The following is a 22,589-nucleotide window of genomic DNA, read 5'->3' on the forward strand; positions in this document are numbered from 1 at the left end:
TATTCTAATTAAAGGGAGGGATATTATATCACTGAAGCTTTATGAATAACGTCTCTGCAGAATATAATGACAAAAGCTGAACTCAAACTTAAGCCCGTTTCAGATCTTAACCAATCAACGTTCAGCTCGCGCACCCCTCGACCAATGGCTGATCAGAGAAGGCTGGAGAGAAAGAGTTTGGGGGGCGGTACCGGGCAGAGAAAGGAAAGTATGGATCAGAATGCTGCTGCAGAGGAGCGTTGAGTGCCGCAGGCTCCAACTTACCGAGTTTGTTTTTATAACTTGATAAAGACACCGTACTGTTACTTTGAGTTTAAAGATAGCTTACTATTTTGTATGTAGTTTAGTTTTATAAAGTGAGCCAGCTCGTATATGTTGGTTTGATTGTATTGAATGGTTATCCTGTATAAGTTATCAATACCTTCATGGCGTTGATAGCGAGTGAGTTAAACGGAACCGCGGTGATTTACGGGAGAGTTGGCTCAAGAAGAGACGTGGTTCACGTCCCTGTGGACGGCTATTTAACGAATAAAATGCAACCTAAGGAGGCGGAGTACACCACAGAGGGCTTACCGAAAGCCTTCCTGCACAGCCTGAGAACTCTTTTTGACATTTTAGACGACGACAGGCGGGGATATGTCCACATCTCGGAGATAGAGAGCCGTTGGCAGGGCGCGGATACTAGGGAGCTTCCCGGTGGAGCGCTGAGCTGCCTGAGGAGGGTCACCCCTCCGCATGGCTGCCTCACCTTTGAGCGCTTCGTGGCCGGGCTGCGACACTCCATGCTGAACCCTGAGAATAATTCCCACTTTAAGGCTCAGCAAGGTCAGAGGTATCCCCAGAAGACATGCAGTGTGGGACCCCGACTGGAGAACAAAGTCCGTCCGCTGGGCAACCTGACGAACACCCAGCGGGCGTCCTCCCTGCAGAGCCGAAACCGCCCGGAGGAGTCCGCTCGGTACGGCGCGGGCTTCCAGAGGTCCGGGCGGAGTTTGGAGCGGGTTCCCATCGCTCCGGAGGACGGGTGTTACCCCGCCGACCCGGGCCATGCTCCCAAACCCACACAGCCGCAGCAGAGCAGGCTCAGGAACATCGACTCACTGGCGCTGGAGTCTCCACAGATCCACGAAGCATGTAAGTGGATAAAAATCAGGTTTGTTCATCTTCTAAACTCAGTGGACGATTAACTTTGTGTTTAAGACATGACACCTTAGAGAAACGTTATAAAAATACTCTAACAATGTAAATAGACAGTTCACCCCATCGCACACTTATATCCTAACTCTGCACTAATATTTTGTCTGTTTCATATCTTTGATTTCACACAGTAAGCAAACTATTTTATACATTCAAAGTTTTCTATTTAAGGAAAAGCAGTTGATTGCATCATTCATTGACTGGGATGCAATCCCTCACACTAAGGATGCTTGTAGTGACAGTGGAGAGGAAAAACTCTCTTTTAACAGGAAGAAACCTCCAGCAGAACCAGGCTCAGTGTGAATGGCCATCTGCCAAGGCCGACTGGGGTTCAAGGAGACAGAAGCAGAGATACAAAAAGCAGCGGTAAAAGGCGGCCCCTTCCAGGAAACACCCAGCCAGGCAGACGAACTCCGAGCCAACTCTCATGTCAGAGGATGAAGAGAGCACATCCAGCCAGTCACAGTCAGAGAAACAGGACTACACTGAAAAACAGGCCGATCTCCAACATTTATAAACAAAGCTGTTGATGGCAGCAGCCCATCTGATATTTCTCTCCAGGGTGGAGTCACAGCCAAACAGGAACAGACGAGGCGAAGCTACTATGAGAAAAAACAGAGAGCATAACGTTAGAGATTGAACTAACATATTCTGCAGAGTGGAAGAATAGATTACATATGGGATTCATAATATTGCATATCAGTTTATTTTTCTATTCAGCCCTCTGTTAGAAATACTCTTGTTTTTTTTTTTCAACAACTCCTGGGGGATTGACTATAAACAAAGATGAGGTTAAGGAGTTTCCCCTGTGCAGCCTGACCATCACCCAGGCTTTTTTACACCTTTGTTGCAAATGCAGGTCAAATAACCTGAGAAATGTCCACATCTCTTGCTCAATCCTTATCTTTGTTTCTGGTTTTATATCTCCTTAACAAATCTGCACACCATTTCCTTCATGATATCTCTCATAGCTTGTCTCGTCTTTGTGCTCTCAGGCCTGTCCAGAGCTGTATTAATAGATAGCCGCTCACTCTCTCTGTCCAACCCTCAGGGCTTTTACAGCTTAAACCCTTACTACAAAGGACAGTGTTGGTTTTCATTCAGAAAGATGGATTGATATGATAAGATTGCAAACTTTGCCCTATTCACTCAGTTCAACTTTTTAAAGTATTTTACAATGACATGCAGCTTCTAAATCACAACATTTTCTTCCAGTAGTCTTATTTGTCATATAAAGCATCAAGGGATGCACCAATCATGACTTGTTGGCTGTTAAAATTTTCTTTCTTTTTTTAACTATAACCTACTTTACCAGTTTTTAATTTATTTGGATCTGTGCAAGCATATTTTCTCAACCTTTATTTATTTTTTATGCAGCTGCAAAATTGAGGTAACTGCCTATGCTTGAGGCTAAAAATACTTTGAATTCCCAGTTTTATTCTGAGTTTTGAATACTCGGCTTGCTGATAACTGATCTGATATGAGGAAGAACAAGCTTATTCCAATATCTGAGTAATTAATTGAGCATATCTATGTAATTACATTTTAACAAGCCAGCTTTGTCTGATCTAATCTTGTCATTTTTTTCTTCTGAAATATATTTGGCATGCTTAGGTTAGACATAAACAAATCCTTGTTTTAGTAAGCCAGTGTTTGTATTTTGAGTTAAGCATCTGAGATTATGTTTAGGGAAATGTTCCAACTGTAGGCAACCGTTAGTATCTTTTTACTGCATCTCTCTCTGACGTGAACATACGTTGACTTTAACCGGGCTTAATTATTACCCCTAATTAATGTCATAGCTCTCTAATATTTGTTGCAATGCTGCAAATGAATCCCTTAACAGACTTTGCACAGTGCTGCATGTCAAATATGCATTGCCAAATTACAGACTGAGCCCCATAGACACCAGTGATTGTGATCTAATCTCTCGCGTGCGGCCAAAGCCTGATGATTTAGTCCAGATTACAGCAAACAGAGCAGAGCTCAGTGATTTGCTGCTGCAGTAAAATCCTCCCCGAATTCCTAACATTCACCTCCATTTTTTTCTCCACGCTTTAGTGTTAGAAAGAGAAAAGTGCATAGAAGCTCATCATTGAAATCTTTATATCCGATAGCAATAAAGTACCTCTCAGAAAAAATATGTGGATGAGTTAGAAAACTTTACATGCTTGATTGCAGAAGAAGATGAAGGTTTTGGTTCTGAACCAAATGAAGAAGCAAAGACAAACCCCAGAGTTCAGCTGCAGGTGCTTCACATATCTTTATCTTCTTCCTTGGGCTTCTCTCAGTGAATAGATTTAACTAGAATTAAGATTGAATTAACTCTTTTTATGCCTTAGTGGACACAAATGTAAAAGAGACTCCCCCTCCTATTGATTGAAGCTCATGGGTTAGAGCTCCCCCTTGTGGTATAAAGTGGCAAGAAGAAAACACAAAACAACATTTCTGCACAATTTCATGCTTGTATTTGATCATATGGGATTGTAGGAGCATAATCTCACTAAGATAAAGTGTTATGTTTCTCCAGTTCGTGAAAATATGTTAATGTTTGGAAGCCTAACACATTCCTCTAAATAATTAGTTTATTAGAATTGGTTTATAATAAATCATATGTTTCAATAAATCCAGATTTTTCTCCCTCCTGTCTGTCTGTATGATACTCCCAACATTTCCTGGTCACTGTCATTTGTGTGATTTGTGGGCATCTAGTGAGTTGGGAATCCACCCGACAGACAGAAACTATTACTAATTTCACACAATCATTCTATAATTGACTTTTGTGATGTTGATCAACTATTAATCAAGAAATTAAAACAGTTAATGAGAAGACAGTTGTTTTTTTTCTATTGTCACCTCGTTTACATTCAGCAAATAGTGAGAACCGTCCAAGGCTTCTGTGTTGTGCTAAACGTTGCTTTTTCTCTCATTTTGTCAAGGTGTGATGAAATCAGGTTTGCCAAGATCGCAGAGTGAATCAGCTACAGGATTAACTGGTGGGTCCAGGCGACATGGGCGGAGCCGGGAAGAGCATAGGAGGCATACCATTACCAATGGAGTGGATTATGGAATGGTTGGTGCACACCCTCATTTTTGCTGATTTTGCTGTTAAGTCTCTGCTTTCACATCTGTAAGTGGTGAGAAACTAACTTAGCCTCAAACCATTTAGCACAACAAGAGCTTCTTCAAATTTTGGTCATCATTATAATTTCTGCCTTAATTATATTTATATTTTTTTATTTTTTGTGCTGCTAAATGAAATCTCATCACTGTAATTAAAAGAGTTCTTAAAAATCCTGTAGAGAAAATAGGTTTGATGGTTGAAAACCGATTTAATGACATCACTAAAAATAGATAATACACTGTTTCTGTAGTTTGAGCAGCCAATCATTATAGCTCAGACAAGCTAATACTATATGGGAGAAAAAATCTAATAGTTTGATTGTGTTAAGTTATGTTATTTAAAGAGGAACAAAAATAGGATGGTGACGTTTTTGATATGGCTAATTATTCAAAATCTGTTTTCTTTTATGTTAAAATAAATTTGTCTGGTAGTTCTGGATTAAGAATGTTGGTGTTTTGTGTTTTGGCCTGCAGACTCTGATTTAGATCAGCAGCAAATATCTTAGTCTGTAACATGTAAAAGAACCACAGATAGCAGTTTGGAAGCCAAAAAAAAACCTCTCAGATTATTCAGAAACTGATTAATGCACTTAAAAAGTGTATCAGATGCTGCTAGATGATTCATTAATGAATTAGGTGGAAGAAATAGGGTTTTTTCAGTAGATGAGCTGCCTGAGATCATAGATCTGAGGCGATAAGGGGGAAATTATGCTTTCTGAGGATTTTGAACAAAGTGGTTGGTGCTGTTTCTATGAAATTGGTTTTAACCAAAGTAAGAGTATTAAGAAAATATGGACAACTTTTGATATGTACTAGATAAAAAGAAAACATATCCATCTATTTAAAACTAATTCTAAGCTAAATGATCCAAGTGTTTGCCTCAAATTTCCTCTTTTATTTAGAAAAATGTGTGTGCTGAAACCAAATTTTAAAATATTTAGTTTATATGAACCAGAGTTGACCGAGTGCAAATGAAGAGAGGTCCCAGTGTAGCCTTTAGCGCTTCCTATTGGCCCATGGATTCTCCTCCCATCCCTCTATCCCCTGCCTGTCCCCTCACTCTGCCCCTCCCACCATCCAGCTGAGCTCAGGCCTCCTCTCTCTCTTTTTGCTCCCCCCTTGCTTCATAATTTCTCACCCTTTCCTGCTCACCTCTTCTCTTTCTTTCTTCCTGTGTTTGTGTCGCCGTCTCCGTCTCTCTTCTCCCTTTGGCCACTTTTGTCTAGATAGAGGCTGACTGATCAACTCCCCCCTCTTCTCCCTCCACCCCTGCCCCCTTCTCCACCCCCTTCCCCTTACCTCCACCCCTCCTTCCCAGGCCTTCTTGGCCCGCCACTGCCCTGATGGTAGTGAACCGGGTCGGGCCAGGGGGCCTGGTAGAAGTAGAGGATTCGCTCGGGTCGCCTGGACCAGCCTGGACTGCTGTGTGGGCCGCCTACACTACAGTCTTCATCCCCCTCAGCAATAGCCTTTATAGCAGCAAGGCTCTGCAGTTTTTCCTCTGGGTGAGTAGGTTGGGGGTGCTTGGAGAAGGTTGATGGATCTTAAGCTTGTTTTTGTGGAGCTTATCGGTATTTTTGTTGGTGCGTTATGACAGTAGATAAAGAAACTTGTTGGGATCATATTAAGATGATAGTGTTTTTGTTGGACAAGATATTTAAGATAATTTATCTGCAGTTACTCTGGAGACTTTTTGCTCAAAGTTATTCTATAAATTCTTTAGAAATACGTATTTAACAAGGCAATTTGTTCAATATGATTACACTTTTTTATTTTTAGAAAAGTTTTGTTTAGAAACTCCGGCTGTACAGTTCAGGTGTAGAGCTGCTGTGCTTTGTGTGGCGTCGAGGCCAATCAGCGTTTGCGGTTTGGTGGGATGTTATTCTTCATGCTTTGTTGACTGTGCTTGTGTTTGCTCAGTCACTTGGATGACAGCAGGAGCATCAACTGCTTTCAAACCCTTTCATCCCTTCCCTGAGCTTCTTCATCTGTTTCCCTGCTTGTGGCCCAGAGCAGATCTGGGTTTGGGTCGTGTTTCATTCAACTCAGGGGCCCCCCGACTCCATCTCATTCTTTTTCTATAAACAACTCCTCTAGAGCTAAAAGCGGTTTCATAGTTTTATTTATGCTCAGAGTCAGGCCGTCTTTGTTGCGTTTTTTTTTTTGCAAAAGAGTGATTGTTATTGGAATGTAGTGAGCAGCTCTGAGAGGACTGAAAGTAGACCCACCAGTGGCTGAATGCCAGCTATGAGGCCTGGACAGCAGCAGCATGCTGCATGGACAGCCTGGTCAGCACAACTCAATGCAGCCTTGATTTGCTGCAAACTCACACAAACATGTGCATTTCCCCTCCGTTCTCTTTAAAAGGCCCACACTAGGGTGGCCATAGTTGAAGTGGACCCACCGTCCTCCCTATTCTCAGGTTGCTGTGGGGTTGCCATGACGTTGGACTGATTTTTCCTCTCTAAAACATTGCACAGGATGGGAGAGAGTTTAGTACAATTGATGTGGCGCCATTGTTCTGTCCAGCACAAAAGAGCGTGTTGTAGGTACCGGGGTGAAAAGATGGAAGCTTGTCTGCCATAAAACTGCTGGCGGACTCAAATCTGTGATTGGCTTTATTCTTGGCAATGGTTCTCAATGAGGGTTGCAGATAAACAAGAAGCGGCACCCAGAAGATAGTCTCATGGGTTGGTTAAATTCTTCTATAGATGTGTTTTAAGCACATCAAAAACAAACTTCTCTCTTTAATGACAACACAGACAATGAAGAAATCAGACAAGATTTCAGAGCGATCCTCAATGTCATTTCCAGACGCCTGAAGGTTAAATCCTCCTCTAGTCAACATTTATATGCAGGCGTAAAGGCAACAGAAAAAGTGAGACTACCATAGCTTTTAGGGAAGAAGGTTAAATAATTTTTTTAGGTGGAAAATGCTGCTGAAACTGAAGGTAGAGTCCATATTCAACAATTAAATGACATGGGCTGAAAGGCCGCTCAGCGTTGAAGAAGCCATTTCTCTAAACCCCTAGGGGATCCACGGAGGTAATGCATGGGGGTCGCAAAATTTTTGATTGATTAGACTTTTTTTTTATATTCTCCCCTACAATTTTTCAACTAATTGAAATGTCTTTAACATGAATTCAACACACTCTAGTAAACAGATAAATGGAGGCCGAAGACGTCTTTCATTCATCAATGCACACATTCAGAGACATACAGGAGCTCTTTCAAGCTGGGCACCGTTTCATTCACAACACCTGTCCCATCAACTATGAATCCGAATTAGAAATATTTAATAATCCCAGGGAGAAATTACTTTCGTTACATGACTCCATCTGTAATAGAGTCACTATAGGACCAGTCTAAAATAACAGAATTTCATACAATATATATATGATTAGGGGGTCCCTGCTCCATCTCACCATCAATTTGGGGTCCTTGCCTGAAAAACGTTGAAGACCCCTGCTGACTATATGCATCTTATAGAAGATCAATTGCAGTTTCAAATGCTCCCGTGGATACTGATTTTTTCCTCTTGTCTGGTAAAAGCTAAATGAATGTGTTTAGCCCTAATAATTATTGCTTTTTAAGGAGAAAGGGGTGGATTGCAGGCTTGAAAGCCTTGGAAGTACAGAGGTGGCAGATTCATGATCCGGGGGTATTGTTTACTTCACAATTTTGGAGGGCATAAAGAGAGGACATTGAATTATGATGGTTTAGTCTTGAGGAAATAGGACAATTTTCCAGAAAGCTATTGTGAAAAAGTAATAGAAGGAAACCCAAAATGTTTGATCCTGGTTATATTGTGAGAAAAACAGACACAATATGGTTTAACTGTGTAAAATTTTAAATGATTCTGCTAATGCATCTATAACAGTAAACATTTGGTCTGATTTTCTGTTAGTGTGATAAAGTGTATAAACACTGTAAGTATGCAGTTTCAGCATCTTCTTTGTGATTCTCTTTCCTCATCCGACAACACTGCCTTGTTTTATACTCCATCTCACACAGCTGAAGCAAATGAAGGAGTTGGAGCAGGAAAAGGATTCGCTGCTGTCAGGCCTGGAAGTTGTAGAGCGGGCCCGCGAATGGTACCAGGGCCAAATCCACAATGTCACAGAGAGGCAGAGACACCTCGGACAGAGCTCCCACTGCGCGGTAAGTTCATGTGTAACTCCAGACCAGGAAAGAATTGATCCTGATGAGCAGAGTCATTGAATGTGCACATTCATGAAGAAGAAGAACTCCTCACTAATTAATTGTTCCTTTATGGGTAAAATAGACAAGTTTAACTTTTAGTCATAATGTAAATTGGGATTGTGACCCCTAAAATAAGCCATGGTGCTATGCGTCTGACACAAACAATGCTCTTTTTTCTCTATTCTCATAACATTCAAAGACTATTAACATCTTTTATTTTCACATATTGTATTTATTTTCAATTGTATTAGGGCTACAACCATAGATTATTTTAAAAATCAATTAATCTGTTGAGTGTTTTTGTTGTGAGAATTATATCTCACCAAAGAGATATAATTCCCACCGCTTTGTTCTAAAAAAAGACCATTCTCAGAGAGCAAAAACAAGCATAGTAAAAAGTTATGATTGTTCTTAGGATAAAAACCTTTGTTGATTAGATGATTAGTTAATGATTTGATATTTTGTACTATCCATATAAAAACAAAACAATGTTGTATCTTTGAGATGTCTTCCTGGAGGGGAAGCGAAATGTCTTCAAACCTTGGGAAACAAAGTCCAGTGGATTGTTTTTAAACTTTTACGGAATGACCATGACCTGCATGACTGAGAATCTTCACCAGCATATGTATCTGTTAAGGTGTGAAGTCAAATGTGGTCTTGGTGAATGTATATTGTAAATTGAAGAAAATATACATTGCAGCTTGCCAAAGATAGATATGCTGAGTGGCTGTGAAAGGACCCAGGCGTAGAGCCTGCTGCAAATCAATCAAAGCCCAAAGGAGTAAAGCTGCTATTCTGTTTGAACTCGTCACTAAAAGGCTCCTTTGACACTGGAAGCATGTAGGTTATGTCCTTGTTTCACTACCTAATGTTTTTTTATACGAAGCAATAACATGATGAAGTCCTGAGTGCGATAATAGCTCCTTGAATGCTGGTATTCATTAGCTGCTTATGTTGTCTCAGACATTAGGGTACACTTGACCTACCAAGTGACGGGTCAATGCTTGAAAAAGACAACACTGCACTGGGATGTTATATATTCATAATCTGTAATAGAGGCACCTTAAACTCTTAAGTTAAATTGATTCTTCCCTACGGTGGCCCTGAGGTGCAAACTGCAACTACAAATCTAAAAGCGCAACTACATTAAGAAAATCAAAACTACATAAAGCAAAGCGCAACTACATTAAGGAAATCATAACTACATAAAGCAACTTTATGTAGTTTTGTTTTTCTTAATGTAGTTGCGCTTTGCTTTATGTAGATTTTTTTGCTTATATGCGACCTGTATCTGATATTCTCATGGCAGTCTGAACAACACAGCGACCCAGGCCACTTGGCTATGTGGTCCTGAATCTGATACGAATCTGATCTTTTCAAATATGACCTGTGTCTGAACGACCAGGTCGCATTAATTCGACCTGAATGTCAATAATACTCGAAAAAGGTAATTATTCCAGGTCTTGCTACACAGAAGTGGCAAGAAAAACAAACACCATGGCGGACGATGATGCGAAGAGTAGTATTTTTTTTAACCATCTTGAAAAGATTGTGTTTTTATGGTTGGGAAAGATCGCTAGATGTGCCCCGGCACTACCATCCATGTTTACTTCTGTAAACACGAAGCACACTGGCTTGGGACATCATTGTGTCCTCTACTGTGCATGCGGGACACAGGAGATCACATACAAGTCGCATATATTTGGAAATGTGAACGGCAACGCAAAAAAAAAAAAACAACTACTGGATTTTACAAAAAATCGGAACTGAGCATCTAGGCCTGCAGTGTGAACGTAGCCTTAGAAGTGAAACCGATCTTTTCCACTGATCTTATCTAACTCTACAAAGGTCTAAAAAATAAATGTTCTAAACTTTAATTTATATATGAGAGCGGTAATTTCAGAATTTTTTATCGTTTCTTACGTACCGAGTAAAGCCTTTTCAGTTAGATAAGATTGATATATTTAAGAGGTTTTGGATCTCATAACAAGTGACAATGTCGGTTATTACAAACAATCTGTATCGATAAAAATCAGAATCGCTATGTCAGGCTTTTAAAAGCTTTGCAATCCTTCAGTTAACCCTTATATCTGTATCGTGAATTGTTAATCTATTTACAGATTTGCAAAAACAAAGATTTGAACAGAAGACTAGAGTCTCTAGCTTCAGTCAAAAAACTCGAATAATGCATAATTTCACCTAAAATTACATAAAACATGATAATTATATCTATGACGCTTTGTGTACAATGCTGTTTTTAAAAAAATTTCCCCAGAAAATACGACTGTCTTTAGTCAGTGGTTTTTTTTAGTAGAGTTTTTCAATGTTGACTTATGTAGTTGAAGTCAAGAACAGGACATTTTTATCTGTTCAGAAGCACCTTGGTCAGATTTTTATCAACAAAATTTTATTATGGTTACCTAAAAATAAACTTTATTTCCTTTGGTAATACCACCTTTGCTCTGTCTTTGCCTGGGTTGCTCTAACTTTGCAGTCAGTCTGCACTTAAAGCGCTCTGCAGGGGAGGGAAGTATACAGCTCTACAACATGGAAGGTGAAACAGTAATTATGCAGCACAGCACATCGATTAATGATATTTGTTTCCAACAATTGATTTGTTTAGATTTTAGCAATTTTTTGTTGCAGAAGTAAGATGCACATTTATCAGTGTGTAGCATCTTATCACCAAAGCAAATTCCTCATCTGTGTAAAACACAACTTCACAATAATTGAATAATAAAGCTTTTCCACATATTCTACCTTTGTTTTACACTCCCCTGAACTGTTTCCTACCTAAAAATTCTATATTATTCTCATTTGACTGAAGCCCACTGAGATACTTAAAGCCCCGTCAGTATATAGCAAATACTGCATATTTATGTTTGTGATGGTAGGACAGTTGCTTTTTTTCTGGCACAGATTCTACAAAATCCGTTTAGTATGCAGTTTGGGTTAAACAGTTTAAGTTGGACTTCTTTAACATCCAATTCTTTGTTTCTTTCCATATAATTATACAGCAACATGTACTAATAAGCTTTGAAACAACTCATATGAAGTTTTATGCTGTATAATTAGGAGTTACAATAACTAAAACGTTATGCTAGTTTTACTTAAAAGAACTTCCAATGTTTTCAAAGAGGCGCTTTTCAGACAGACGTTTTTCGTCCCTCATTCTGACATTAGTTAGGTTTTTCAATAACTGTCGATTTGCTCTTTTATTCCAGGAATTCATTACGGATGCCAGTCCAAGTCGCATGAATGTTCTGATTCCCAAACTACAAGAGGTCAATCGCTGCCTTAATGACCTGATCTCCTGCACTGGAATGGTAGGGGTTAAAATATATTTTACTTTTGTTTTAGGATAAAATCAAATCTATACATCTTTTTTTGCTCTGCTCTTCTTTTTAATGTGGGTTACAATATTTATTCCTTTGCTAATATTGGAAAAAACTGCAGCGGTCTAGTTTCTTCACTAAAGGTCCAATAATGTCAGATTATACAAGCTGGTTATATATATTGTAATTACACATATTAGAAACTAGTATCTTCTTAAGGGCTATATAATGTGGATTTAGAGATATTTTAACAGTTTTATTCTTGGTTTAGTTTAGATCCAAAACCAACCTCTGCTGTCTGTGAAAAAGGCTTTGGGGAATTTAGGTCGTCTCGGCTCATGATTGTTTTCATGTGGTTTGAAATTGGCTGAATGCTTTTTTTCCCACAGAAATATCACGTGAAATACGGCCTTCTGTATATTCGTCACAAATCCAAGCAAGCCATCTTTATATATAGAAATCTGTTCAGTTACTGAGACTCATTTAAATATTAGCTACTAAACATTCACACTTAAGTATAATTCCCCTTCATACCCTCTGAAATATTTTAAGAAATAGACTAAAAAGGATTGATTAAGATATTTCTTAAAGCAGTGTTTTGAAAGATATCTTGTACAATTGGAGTAGTCTTAGTCTTTATTTATTATATTCAGGTTTATTACTTACAAACTTGAGTAATGCTGAAAATGTTAGAAAATGTGTATAAATAGCAAAACACATCAAATACTTTAGCCAAAGGCACTGGTGACAGTCCACAGAGAGAGAGGTTATTAACAAAATGGCAAACTAACTGCATCAATGCATAACATTTAAGGAGAAGAAAAAGCCCAATGTAACTAAATTAGTTTATTATTGTATCAGGATTTATAAAAATTCAATAACTAAAATATCCTCTTTGTAATGATTCAACTCAGCAGTAGTTGATAAAAGCAGCTGAAAGTATTTTTGTACACATATTTAGTCATCATTTTACTTGTGATGCATTTACCACTCTACAGTGATGAAGCTTTGTGGTTGTTAACCTACATATGTAGTTTAAGATGCAAATCAGACTTTTTTATTTCCATCTAGTTAGATTTCCAATTCATCATTCAGGACACGTAAAGCTGGCTTAGACAGAGAAGAAATAATGTTGGTAATAATGCAATCATGTGTGCTTAGGTAAAGAATAGGTAAGCTGATTGTGAGTAATTTATGTTTTATGCAAAAGTATGTTGAGATTTGTCTTTCCTCTGCTTCCTGTTTGTTTCCTAGCCACCATTTCCCAACGGCGGTGCTCAGACAGCAGTGCTCTCAGCAGGCTCTCAGCCGCCAGCCCCAGCTCCTCCACAAGCCATTCAGAGACTAAAGGACCAGAACAGGCTTCTAACCCAGGTTCAACCCAACCTGCTTCAGCTGTTATCTAGCAAATCTCCCACCTAAATCCTCTCCCCACTGACTGTCTCTTCCCTCTGCTCTTCCAGGAGGTGACGGAGAAGAGTGAGCGGATTGCTCAGCTCGAACAGGAAAAGTCGGCTCTGATAAAGCAGCTTTTTGAGGCGCGAGCTCGCAGTGCGCAGGACACCAGCACCATGGATTCCACCTTTATTTGATTAGCTTCATCGTGTGATTCAGTCAGAACATCTGAAGGAGAGCTGAGAGATTTTAGTTTACCTGATTGAACATTAATGGCAGTAATGCACCTTTTTAGGGACACAAAACATCCCCGACTACAACATGAGACCAATCCACTACAAATCAAAGCAAACGCTACCTGAATGTAAGCACTCCTGACCTGGGGATTAGATGGTTAACGTTTATTACACTACAGAAAAAACAAAACAAAAACAGAGCACTCTTCAAACCAGACATGTCTCATGATCTCAGTCACTCCAGTTATCCAAAGATCAGCATCTGGAAGATCAGCACTCCCTCTCCTTAAAGACCTATTTATGTTTCTGCTGCTCAGCTTCACAAGGAACAAAACATGAACCTAACTGTGAGCAAAGCTCAAATAAAATGGTACAGAAGATTGTTTGGACAGTGGGGATATTTTAGGAATAAAACGCCATATTGCAGTGGATGATATAAGCTGCAACCCATTGCTGTGACCTTAGTTATACCTTTTTAGTTTCATATAAAAAAAAAAATCAATATAGGAGAGAAATTTTTGCTTTTGGTATTTTCTTCCTTTTGATGTCAAATTATATTTCTATATGATTTTTTGCAGTGTATTTTTCCCCCTAAAACATGTATTTTATAACAGTGTGTTCAAAGTTACATGAATCTTCTTCAACACATGGGATGTTATTTTAAAGAAAGCCATGGCAGTACATTTCACCATTTGTAGCATCTCCCCCCAAATGTATTTATAACCCAAAATGTTCCAGAATTACGCCTGGATGGATCAAAGGTGCAGCAGGATTCAGAGTCTCATCTTTTTCTTAAATGATTGAGGTTATGGATGTCAGGATGACATCAATAACTCCTAATTTAACCAGTAACGTAAACGGGGAGCATATAAATGCCAAAAGTAACCACAAGAACATTTCTGTACGCTCTACAGGATTCATTCATTTAAAACCAACACAACCTATAAAACCTAAAAGTGATCAGGAGCCAAAAACAAGTATCAAGTTTCACTTTGAGCCTGAACCAAACAAAATGGACTAACTGCTTCACATTTAACACACCAGACGACAATGAGTGAAGGTTAGACTTCCACATCCAATTATATAAAACATGATTTAAGTTATGAGCTTGACACAACCAGCATTTATTACTAAGAATTTAGGAGCTTTCTGGTTTTCCAAAATAAACAAAATATCATCAACTTTTTGAAACCTTAGTTTTAACCCCTTAGTTTTGCATAAACCAGGCTTTTAGTAATAATGCAAATGTAATACTCCACTCCCTGATCAGTTTGTTTAAAATATAAATGTGTTATAGTTCACATCCAAGGTGTTGTTTACTACAAGCACAAGGGAATTGTCTTGAAATGTTTTCTGATGCCTCATAACCTCCCTGTATTGCCACCTTGTTGAGGGGCAGCTATAAGCTGCTACATATTTGTTTTTGTTTTTTTAGAATAGGATAACATTGGTTGCTTAAGTAATAAACTTTACTTGCAGTTGTGAACGTGTGGAAATAACTCAAGGAAATCTTATAAACCCTTGAGATGTTTAAGGGCAGAAGAGTTGGAGAAATGTGGAAGAAAGCTGTGAGGTGGAGTCACATAGATGGTACATGTGTTGCAAAACAATTCTGATGTAAAAAAATGTTTTTATTTTTAAATACAGCCATTTTAGCAATTACTAAAATTAGTCTGTATAATATTACAGATATTTCTTTTGCTTGGATCTTGTTAAAAAAAAGTGAAATATTTCCCGCAGAGAGATTTTAGTTTGAAATGTGGGAATAAAAGGTTAGCATTGAAAAAAAAAAAAACTCTGTTATCTGTATGAGTTCCCTTTTCTAAGAATCTATCCGGAAATTGATGCTCATAGATGTTATGAAAACATAAAGCCATCCACAAGTTAACGGGAGGATTCAGTTGGTGGCTGGCAGTAAAGTTTTTAATGGTACTGCTGGGATAAGGACGTTTCCCACTTGTTTAGGGGTTTTGCTGCTCACCCTACGATATGCGTGAACTCTCTTTTCCTACCACTGAGGGTACCAAACCCCAGAGGAGGTGATAGAATAAATAAAAGTTTATACTTAAAGCAGCTGTGTCTGTGTGTTTATGTGCAAAACATTTTACTTTTATTTTCTACAGGAATCTCCCCTTTCAAAACAAAATAAAGGTATGCAAGAAAATCACAAAGGACTTATTTAGTGTTTTTTTCTGGATGAATATTAAAGGAATAAGATTAACTATCCCAAAATATGTTTCTATACTGTTCTAGTTGTTTTTTTAGGAGGTGATAAACTGCACAAAAGGTTGCATAACTTCTGTTGCTTCTGACAGATTTAGGTAAAAAGTATTTTTTCCCATGCATTTGTTTTATCTTTCCGATAATTAAACTTTAATTAGCATTTCTCTGTAGCTTCGTAAAAGGAATTTACTTTATCTTTAAAAAGTTGAAATCTCACATCAACTATACAGATTTGTCAAACAATTTTGCCAAAACAATGTTTTATATCTTAAATAGGATATCAGAAAAACCCACTTTAGACAGATGTTGCTGCAGTAACTGGAGTGTGTTTTCACACTTCTGCAGAATTTACCAAACCAGTGGAAATTTTCTGCCCTGTGGGAGGACGAGGGGATCATGTGTTTAACGTAACACCATCGCAAACAAGTTGAGGCAAAGGGCACACAGAGGTAAACAAATCACAGTCAGACTCGAGCAATAAAACAGTTCAAACAACCTTAATATTTAAACACTGCAAATACAGAACAAGTGGCAGGAGAGAAAAATAGATACTGACAGAAGAAAGAGTTAAAAGTTAATTAACTTTACGGAGTCGCTGCTTCACACAGCTGGCTCAGATTTAGGGCAATTAGGAGTAAAAAGGTTAGAGGTCACACCAGCTGATGGGAAGTTACAGCCAAGCAATACGTTATAGTGAAGTGTCAACCTGATGAATTTCTAGCTCAGGCTTTTTTAACGGACCACCCTGTGGTCGCCCCCAATCTTTCTCTCTACTTTAACCAGCTTTGCTGTGAGAACTAAAAACAAGTGCTTCATGGCAGTATAATGTTGCCACCACCATGCTTCGCTGTGGGTGTGGTGTGTTTAGGAAGTTGTGCAGTTTTAGTTATTGTGTATGTAGCTGAGAAAGGTAAGTAAGGTAATAGAGTTTAATAACTCATGTATGTTGGCTTCTCTTATTCATAATCCCGTTGCCATTTAGATCGCATAGAGAGCCACATTTTGGTAGGTCAAGCTTCAAAGCTTGACTCATAACTTAAATCCTAACCTCTTTAATCCTTATTTATACTAATAAACAGTCTGTGTTGCTTGGCTTTCATGACTTTTGTAGCTGCCTCTGTCATGATCTTTGCGCTGATGACTGGCTTAATTATTAATTTCATTCACCTGTCCAATTCCGCCCCAGTTTCTCTCTACCACTCATCATATCCACCTGTTCCAGCTTCTATTTAAACTGCTTATTCTTGAGCCTTTGGTGTGAGAATTATTCTAGCTTTATTTGCTGTATTCTGATTGCCTGTCTTCAGACCTTCAAGCCTGCCTGTCATGGTTCTGATCTTTGCCTGACCTGTCTTCGGATTCTTGCTGGATTCTACTGGTGGACTGTACCAGGATCTGTCCTACTGACTTCACCCTCTGGATCATCCTGCCTTCCTCTGTCATCTGCTTGGATCTGATCTCCTGTCAGTTCTGTGTCCTTCAAGGCTTTGGCATCTGGAACTCTCTGTGCAGCAACCACTGCTTCTTGTCAGCTGACTGGCTGGTATCAACCTTGTTCTCTGAGCACAGACTGTACTTTAACCCAGGTCCTTCATCAGGTTTCGTGGTCACTAATCTGTGTTTCCTCTCTCCACAGTTTCCGACGCCCTAGCCAATGCTACTTAATGTTTTAATTAATCTATTTATCTTACTGTCTGTCTTGCCTGAATACTGGGTCCCTCTGTTCTGAGTCTGGTTTCAATTGCTGAGTCTAAATGACAGATTATATGATTTCTCAACCCATGGTTGTAAAGATTTTAATTAGTAAAATTAATAAGAAAAAAAAACCCTATTAGTTCCTTTCACATCATACTTTCTGTTGGTCTAACCTTTAAGATCCTGAATCAATTTGACAGTATGATCTGGTTGAATTGTATTGCTGTATAAATAAACGGAATTTAATTGATTGAAGATCCTGACAGAATACGCTGAGGTTGGAGATCATAATGTACCAAAAAAAAAAAAAGAAACTGAAAAAAAACCCATATCAAATGTGTGGATACTTTTGCAAGATGCTGTAACATATTACACCATCTTACGGTAACTTTAATCAGATATGATTTCCAGGCTTGTTGCATCAGTTGTTTACCGCCGATTTTCCGTCGACCTCCATCAGTTTGTTGCATCAGTGTCAATCGGTGTGAAAATGGACCATGTGTCTTTAGAATGCTAACGGCGGCCTTTTTAACTTTAGCTGTAAGAAATTTCCCCCTAAACCTATTCTGAATAATTTTATATGATTTATTTTATGTTTCTTCTAAATTGTTGAATGTGGAGGGGCCAAACAAAGACAATCATGGCATCCTTAGGGAAGGTCCTCAGCTTACACACCCCCATCCCCACACCCTGATTGGATGATCTTAAACGTCCCTGAAGTGTTTGCTCACACTCCAAAAGATGTAATCTGTTCATTTTGACGTGAGGGCTCAGTGTTTGCTCATGCAGGAGCAAAAAGGACAGAGTGAAGAGTGGATGGATATGTCACCTCTGGATTAACAAGTGAGTCCTCTCAGCTTTAACCCGTAACTCATGACCTTTAATCTTGATCAGACGTCAGTGAGTTTTGGATTATATCTGTGTCCTGTGTGATAGTTTAGCTTTGCCATGAAAAGGTTACCTGTCTAGTATTTTTAGGTTCCTTATTTATATGTCGCCCATAGAAACAGAGATAGTGTTTTGAGGCACGTATTTGCTTGTTTGCAACAGTTTTCTGTTTCTGCTGGCCGCCTGAGCTGTAATCAAACTGATCTCTATGAAAAAGATTAGTTGACACTGGGGTCACATTGAAAGAGGTACGAGGCTTTGTTTTAAAATTAGAGGCTATAGCTAAAAATGTTAGTTATTTGTAACATATATTGTTTAATCTCCAAATTTGTATTTAAATGTTAGAACAAATATTTTATATTCTAAAAAACATTGCATAAGTATATTTTTAAGCTAAATAAAGTATTATTTTAACCATTGATGTTTAAGGGAAGTGTTAGTTTCAAAAATATAAATAGGTTTCACAAGTCATTCTAACACCTACAAGTCCTAAAATATACTTCCAGCACATAAAGAGGAAAGGTGCAAGCTTTTAGCTCAGTGCGTTTTCATTTAAACCTTCTATTTTCTAGTGTTTATTTTTAATCTTGTCACACTCTTTCACAGGACTAGAACAAAAATACTTTAATAAGTGTTTAGGATGAAGGCAAGAAAAAAAAAACAGATTTGATTTAATTAGCAACCATCTACAAAATATTGTTTGATATTCTATAAACCATTAAGGCAGAAGGAGAAAATATATTTCTTACTTATTAAAAGAGACAACAAGGCTATAATGGATCAATTTCATTACAACATTTTATGTGCTCTGCGTGACTAGCATATAAAAGTCACATGGAAAAAAAACTCATATCAGATATATTGTAAAAGTAAGGGCACACAGTTTCAAAGATAATAACTCTAAATTAATTCTGCATGACAACCTTTTTTTTTACATTATTACTAAAGCAGCAAACAGACCTGAATGGTATTAAAACTAAAAGAAAGATTCCATTTATAAAAAGGATTAAAATAAATTTGTATTAAAGGCTGAAAAAATACATTAATGTACAATTTGCTTTTCATTAACTGTAACAGGTACAGTACACCGATAGTTTCTATTTGTTTTTGGATTTTGCAAAAGGTTCTCTATGTTTCCACCACATTTACTTACCGTACCAGTAGGCTTTATGAGGACTCTGGGAATAGCTTCCAATTCCAAAGAACTGCAAATGCAAGCAAGCCCAACAGATGACAGCAATATTTGCATACAAGCAAATTAAAGCTTTGAGCCCCCATGTTGGCACAGAGGAACACATTCAAAACAAACTGCTCCAATTTTGTTTTGTGGTCTATTAATAACCTGTTCCTCCTGTTGCAATAAAAATGACCATTAAGTGAAAAAAACAATAAAAGAGATTGACAGGCTGAGACAATCTTGGAAGGATTTAAGGAAATTCATAAATGAGGAACCAGTTGGAATGTGGGTCTGTAGGTGAGGTTAACCGTGAAGCACCTCGGTTAGATAACCTGGTTCTGAACAACACCGGGATTTCAAATTTTTTAAATGTCTCAAAATTTCGCCACCATTTATATGAGCCTTTTCTTTTTTAAAGATTGAGAAACATAGACAAAGATATATATTTCTAGTCTGATTTAATCAAAATGTATAGTTCATTCTTCCAGTTTGCTAAACATTTGTCTGAAAAAAATCTGAAATACTTAAAATATTGGTTTGTTATGTTTCTATCTGTTAAATTTGAGTTTTTCCTCTCCACTGTCACTTTAAGCATGCTTGGTGTGAGGGATTGCCTTCAAATCAATGAGTCGATGTAATCAGCTGGTTTTCCTTACATAAAAAACATTGAATCAATTTGACTGTATGATCTGGTTGAATTATAAAGTGCCTTGAAATGATGTGTTGTGAATTGGCGCAATATAAATAAACTGAATTAATTGAAAATCACAGGTGAATTAAATTACTGTGGTGAGCTATTTAAATCAAACTAAGGTTTTTGATATTCTTAGTCATTAGATTTTATTCCAAAGTTATGAAAATGCTTTGTGTTAGCTAATGCATCGAGATGCATAGAAATCACACATTTGAACCAAATTTGCATTGATAGAAACCCTTTATATAGTGGTTCTTCCGCTGGCCTTTTGTTTATTACTAAATTCATGAATTTCCTGAAGTTATTTCACCTCATCATTAGTTTCACACGGGTTATATTATTTTACATGTACTCTAAATAAGCATCAGCATACAGCTGTTCATTAATGCTGAGGTTCTGTTCATTTTGAATGACTGTTTCACAGGAAGAACCATACTGTAACTGATGCTTTAATTGTATATTAAAAAAAGTTAAAATTACTGAATAAAAAGTTTAACTATTTTGTATTTCATTCGATTTTAGAAAAATACAAATATTGCTGCTCTTAATTCTTGTAGCAGTAGTGACCTTTAGTAAAATGACTGCAAATGGACTAAAATGGAAACATGCAGTGTAGGTCAGAGATTTAAACCTGAAATGTTGCATAAAGCACTAAGAACAATTGAAATATTTGACTCCTTTTATAAAATTTTGTGAAGTCAATGAAAGTGTAAGATAGTTTTCTTGCTTCCTGCATAACCATCTACCCAAGGTGGACTTTTTAAAGTTAAAATAGATTAACATGTTTTTTATATGTGACACCAATCTTAGTTCTTCCTCATCTTCTTTAATGCAGTTGTGTTGTGTGCTGATTTTAAAATGTTGACTGATTTGTTGTTTAACTGAACTTTGTCCTTCTGCCTGATCCTCCCAGCAAACATGGAGATTTTTGACTTCAACATCTCAGCCCTCTACATCTCTCACAGGTCAACAAATTTCAGCGGTGAAAAAACCATCTATGAGAGCTGCAAAGATATGCCAGGAGTTCTCATCTGGTATCTCAGTCTGCAGTTCACCAACATGTTCCTGGGCATCCCCACAAACCTCATGGTGCTTTGGCTCATCCACAAGAACAAGGGGGACTCCTCTACCTCAGATATCTTCATAATTCACCTGGCAGTTCTAGATGTGCTGTTCTGTCTTATCCCTCCCCTGGAGCTGGCTTGCATCGTCTTCATCAACTGCAGCAGCATCTGGTACGTCCTGCGCTTCTTCTATGGCATAAAAGACTTCTCGCCTCTCTTTCTGTCTTGCATCTGCCTGGACCGGTACATGGCTGTGATCCACCCCATCACCTTCACCAAGCTCAAGGACCGGCAGCACAGAGCAGCACTGGCTGTTCTGGTTTGGCTTATCATCCTGGCCTATGCTTCGGCTAAATGCGTGGGCAACATTGTGCAGTTTGACAAGGTTTTTACCGTGATGATCCTCACAGCTTTTGTTTTCATGGTGTTTTGCAACATAGCCATTCTCTGTGCGTTGCGGCGGTCTGGGCCTGGCCGAGATGAGATGCATCCGGTGAAGAAGAGAGCCTTCAAGACGGTTCTGATAATCCTGGCCATTATTGTCTTTAACTACTTACCTCCTGTCGCACTGTTCCCATTCAAAGAATACTTCTCTCCCGACGTGTTTCAATGTTATATACACTATGTGGCATTTGGATTGATGGATTTTAGCAGCACCATCCAGCCACTGCTCTATTTATCCAAGGAAAAGTTGATATGGAAACTCAACTGCTGCAAAGCCGAGACAAACATGACACAAAACAAGTACGGTATCATATTAATATTTCTCATGCTTTTTTGCGGTGGTCAAAAATTTTGATAAATGTGTTTTTTGTTTCTTTTTCCAGTTCAGACTCACAGACGGTTTGGAGTATACCGCTGCCATCACAGAATGGAATCATTGTGAAGAACATTACAGGACACCAAAAACTTGCAGAACACACGGAGAGCATGCATCTCTAGACAGTTTACTGTACTATTGCAAACATCTTGAGTCGTAAATGATTGCTTCATATTTTATCGTAGAGACTCCTAGAGTTTGTCTAACTAACAGCCCTTTTGAATTTCCTGAGTTTTTCTTTGGAATTTAACATATACCGGTAGTTAAAACTCCAACTTTATTCTATAAACCATTATGGTATAATAAAGCATTTAAACTAACTGAAGAAAACAGTTTTACATTTAAATATAACTAATAATCTAGTATAATCCGAAATCATACTCTAAGCTTCTTTTAATTATCACTAAGACAGATTTTGTTTGCTATTTCTTGTGCCAAATCTATAAAAATGAACAAAATGTCCACCATAGACACAATAAATCTGCTTAATGTATTTGATATAGTCAATAATCATCTAAAATATAACCACTCTCAGTTAC

At 38.1% G+C, this 22,589-nt stretch overlaps 2 protein-coding genes across 2 annotated transcripts; both read left to right on the forward strand.

The window, feature by feature from the left end:
* Positions 1 to 197: 197 nt before the first annotated feature.
* On the forward strand, positions 198 to 14,670 carry sapcd2 (suppressor APC domain containing 2). The gene is made up of 6 exons (XM_038302457.1): positions 198 to 1,134; positions 4,137 to 4,270; positions 8,335 to 8,481; positions 11,748 to 11,849; positions 13,113 to 13,232; positions 13,322 to 14,670. Exons 1-6 carry the CDS (start codon positions 426 to 428, stop codon positions 13,448 to 13,450), a joined length of 1,341 nt encoding a protein of 446 aa, XP_038158385.1. The 5' UTR covers positions 198 to 425; the 3' UTR covers positions 13,451 to 14,670.
* A 3,482-nt stretch (positions 14,671 to 18,152) lies between these two features.
* LOC119794383 (proteinase-activated receptor 3-like) lies at positions 18,153 to 22,182 on the forward strand. Its single transcript, XM_038301919.1, has 3 exons — positions 18,153 to 18,250; positions 21,080 to 21,974; positions 22,058 to 22,182. Exons 2-3 carry the CDS (start codon positions 21,085 to 21,087, stop codon positions 22,170 to 22,172), a joined length of 1,005 nt encoding a protein of 334 aa, XP_038157847.1. The 5' UTR covers positions 18,153 to 18,250; positions 21,080 to 21,084; the 3' UTR covers positions 22,173 to 22,182.
* The last annotated feature ends 407 nt before the right edge of the window (positions 22,183 to 22,589 follow it).

This window comes from Cyprinodon tularosa, unplaced genomic scaffold, assembly GCF_016077235.1.
Source record: "Cyprinodon tularosa strain WSP-4 unplaced genomic scaffold, ASM1607723v1 ctg113, whole genome shotgun sequence".
NCBI classification, from domain to species: Eukaryota; Metazoa; Chordata; class Actinopteri; order Cyprinodontiformes; family Cyprinodontidae; genus Cyprinodon; species Cyprinodon tularosa.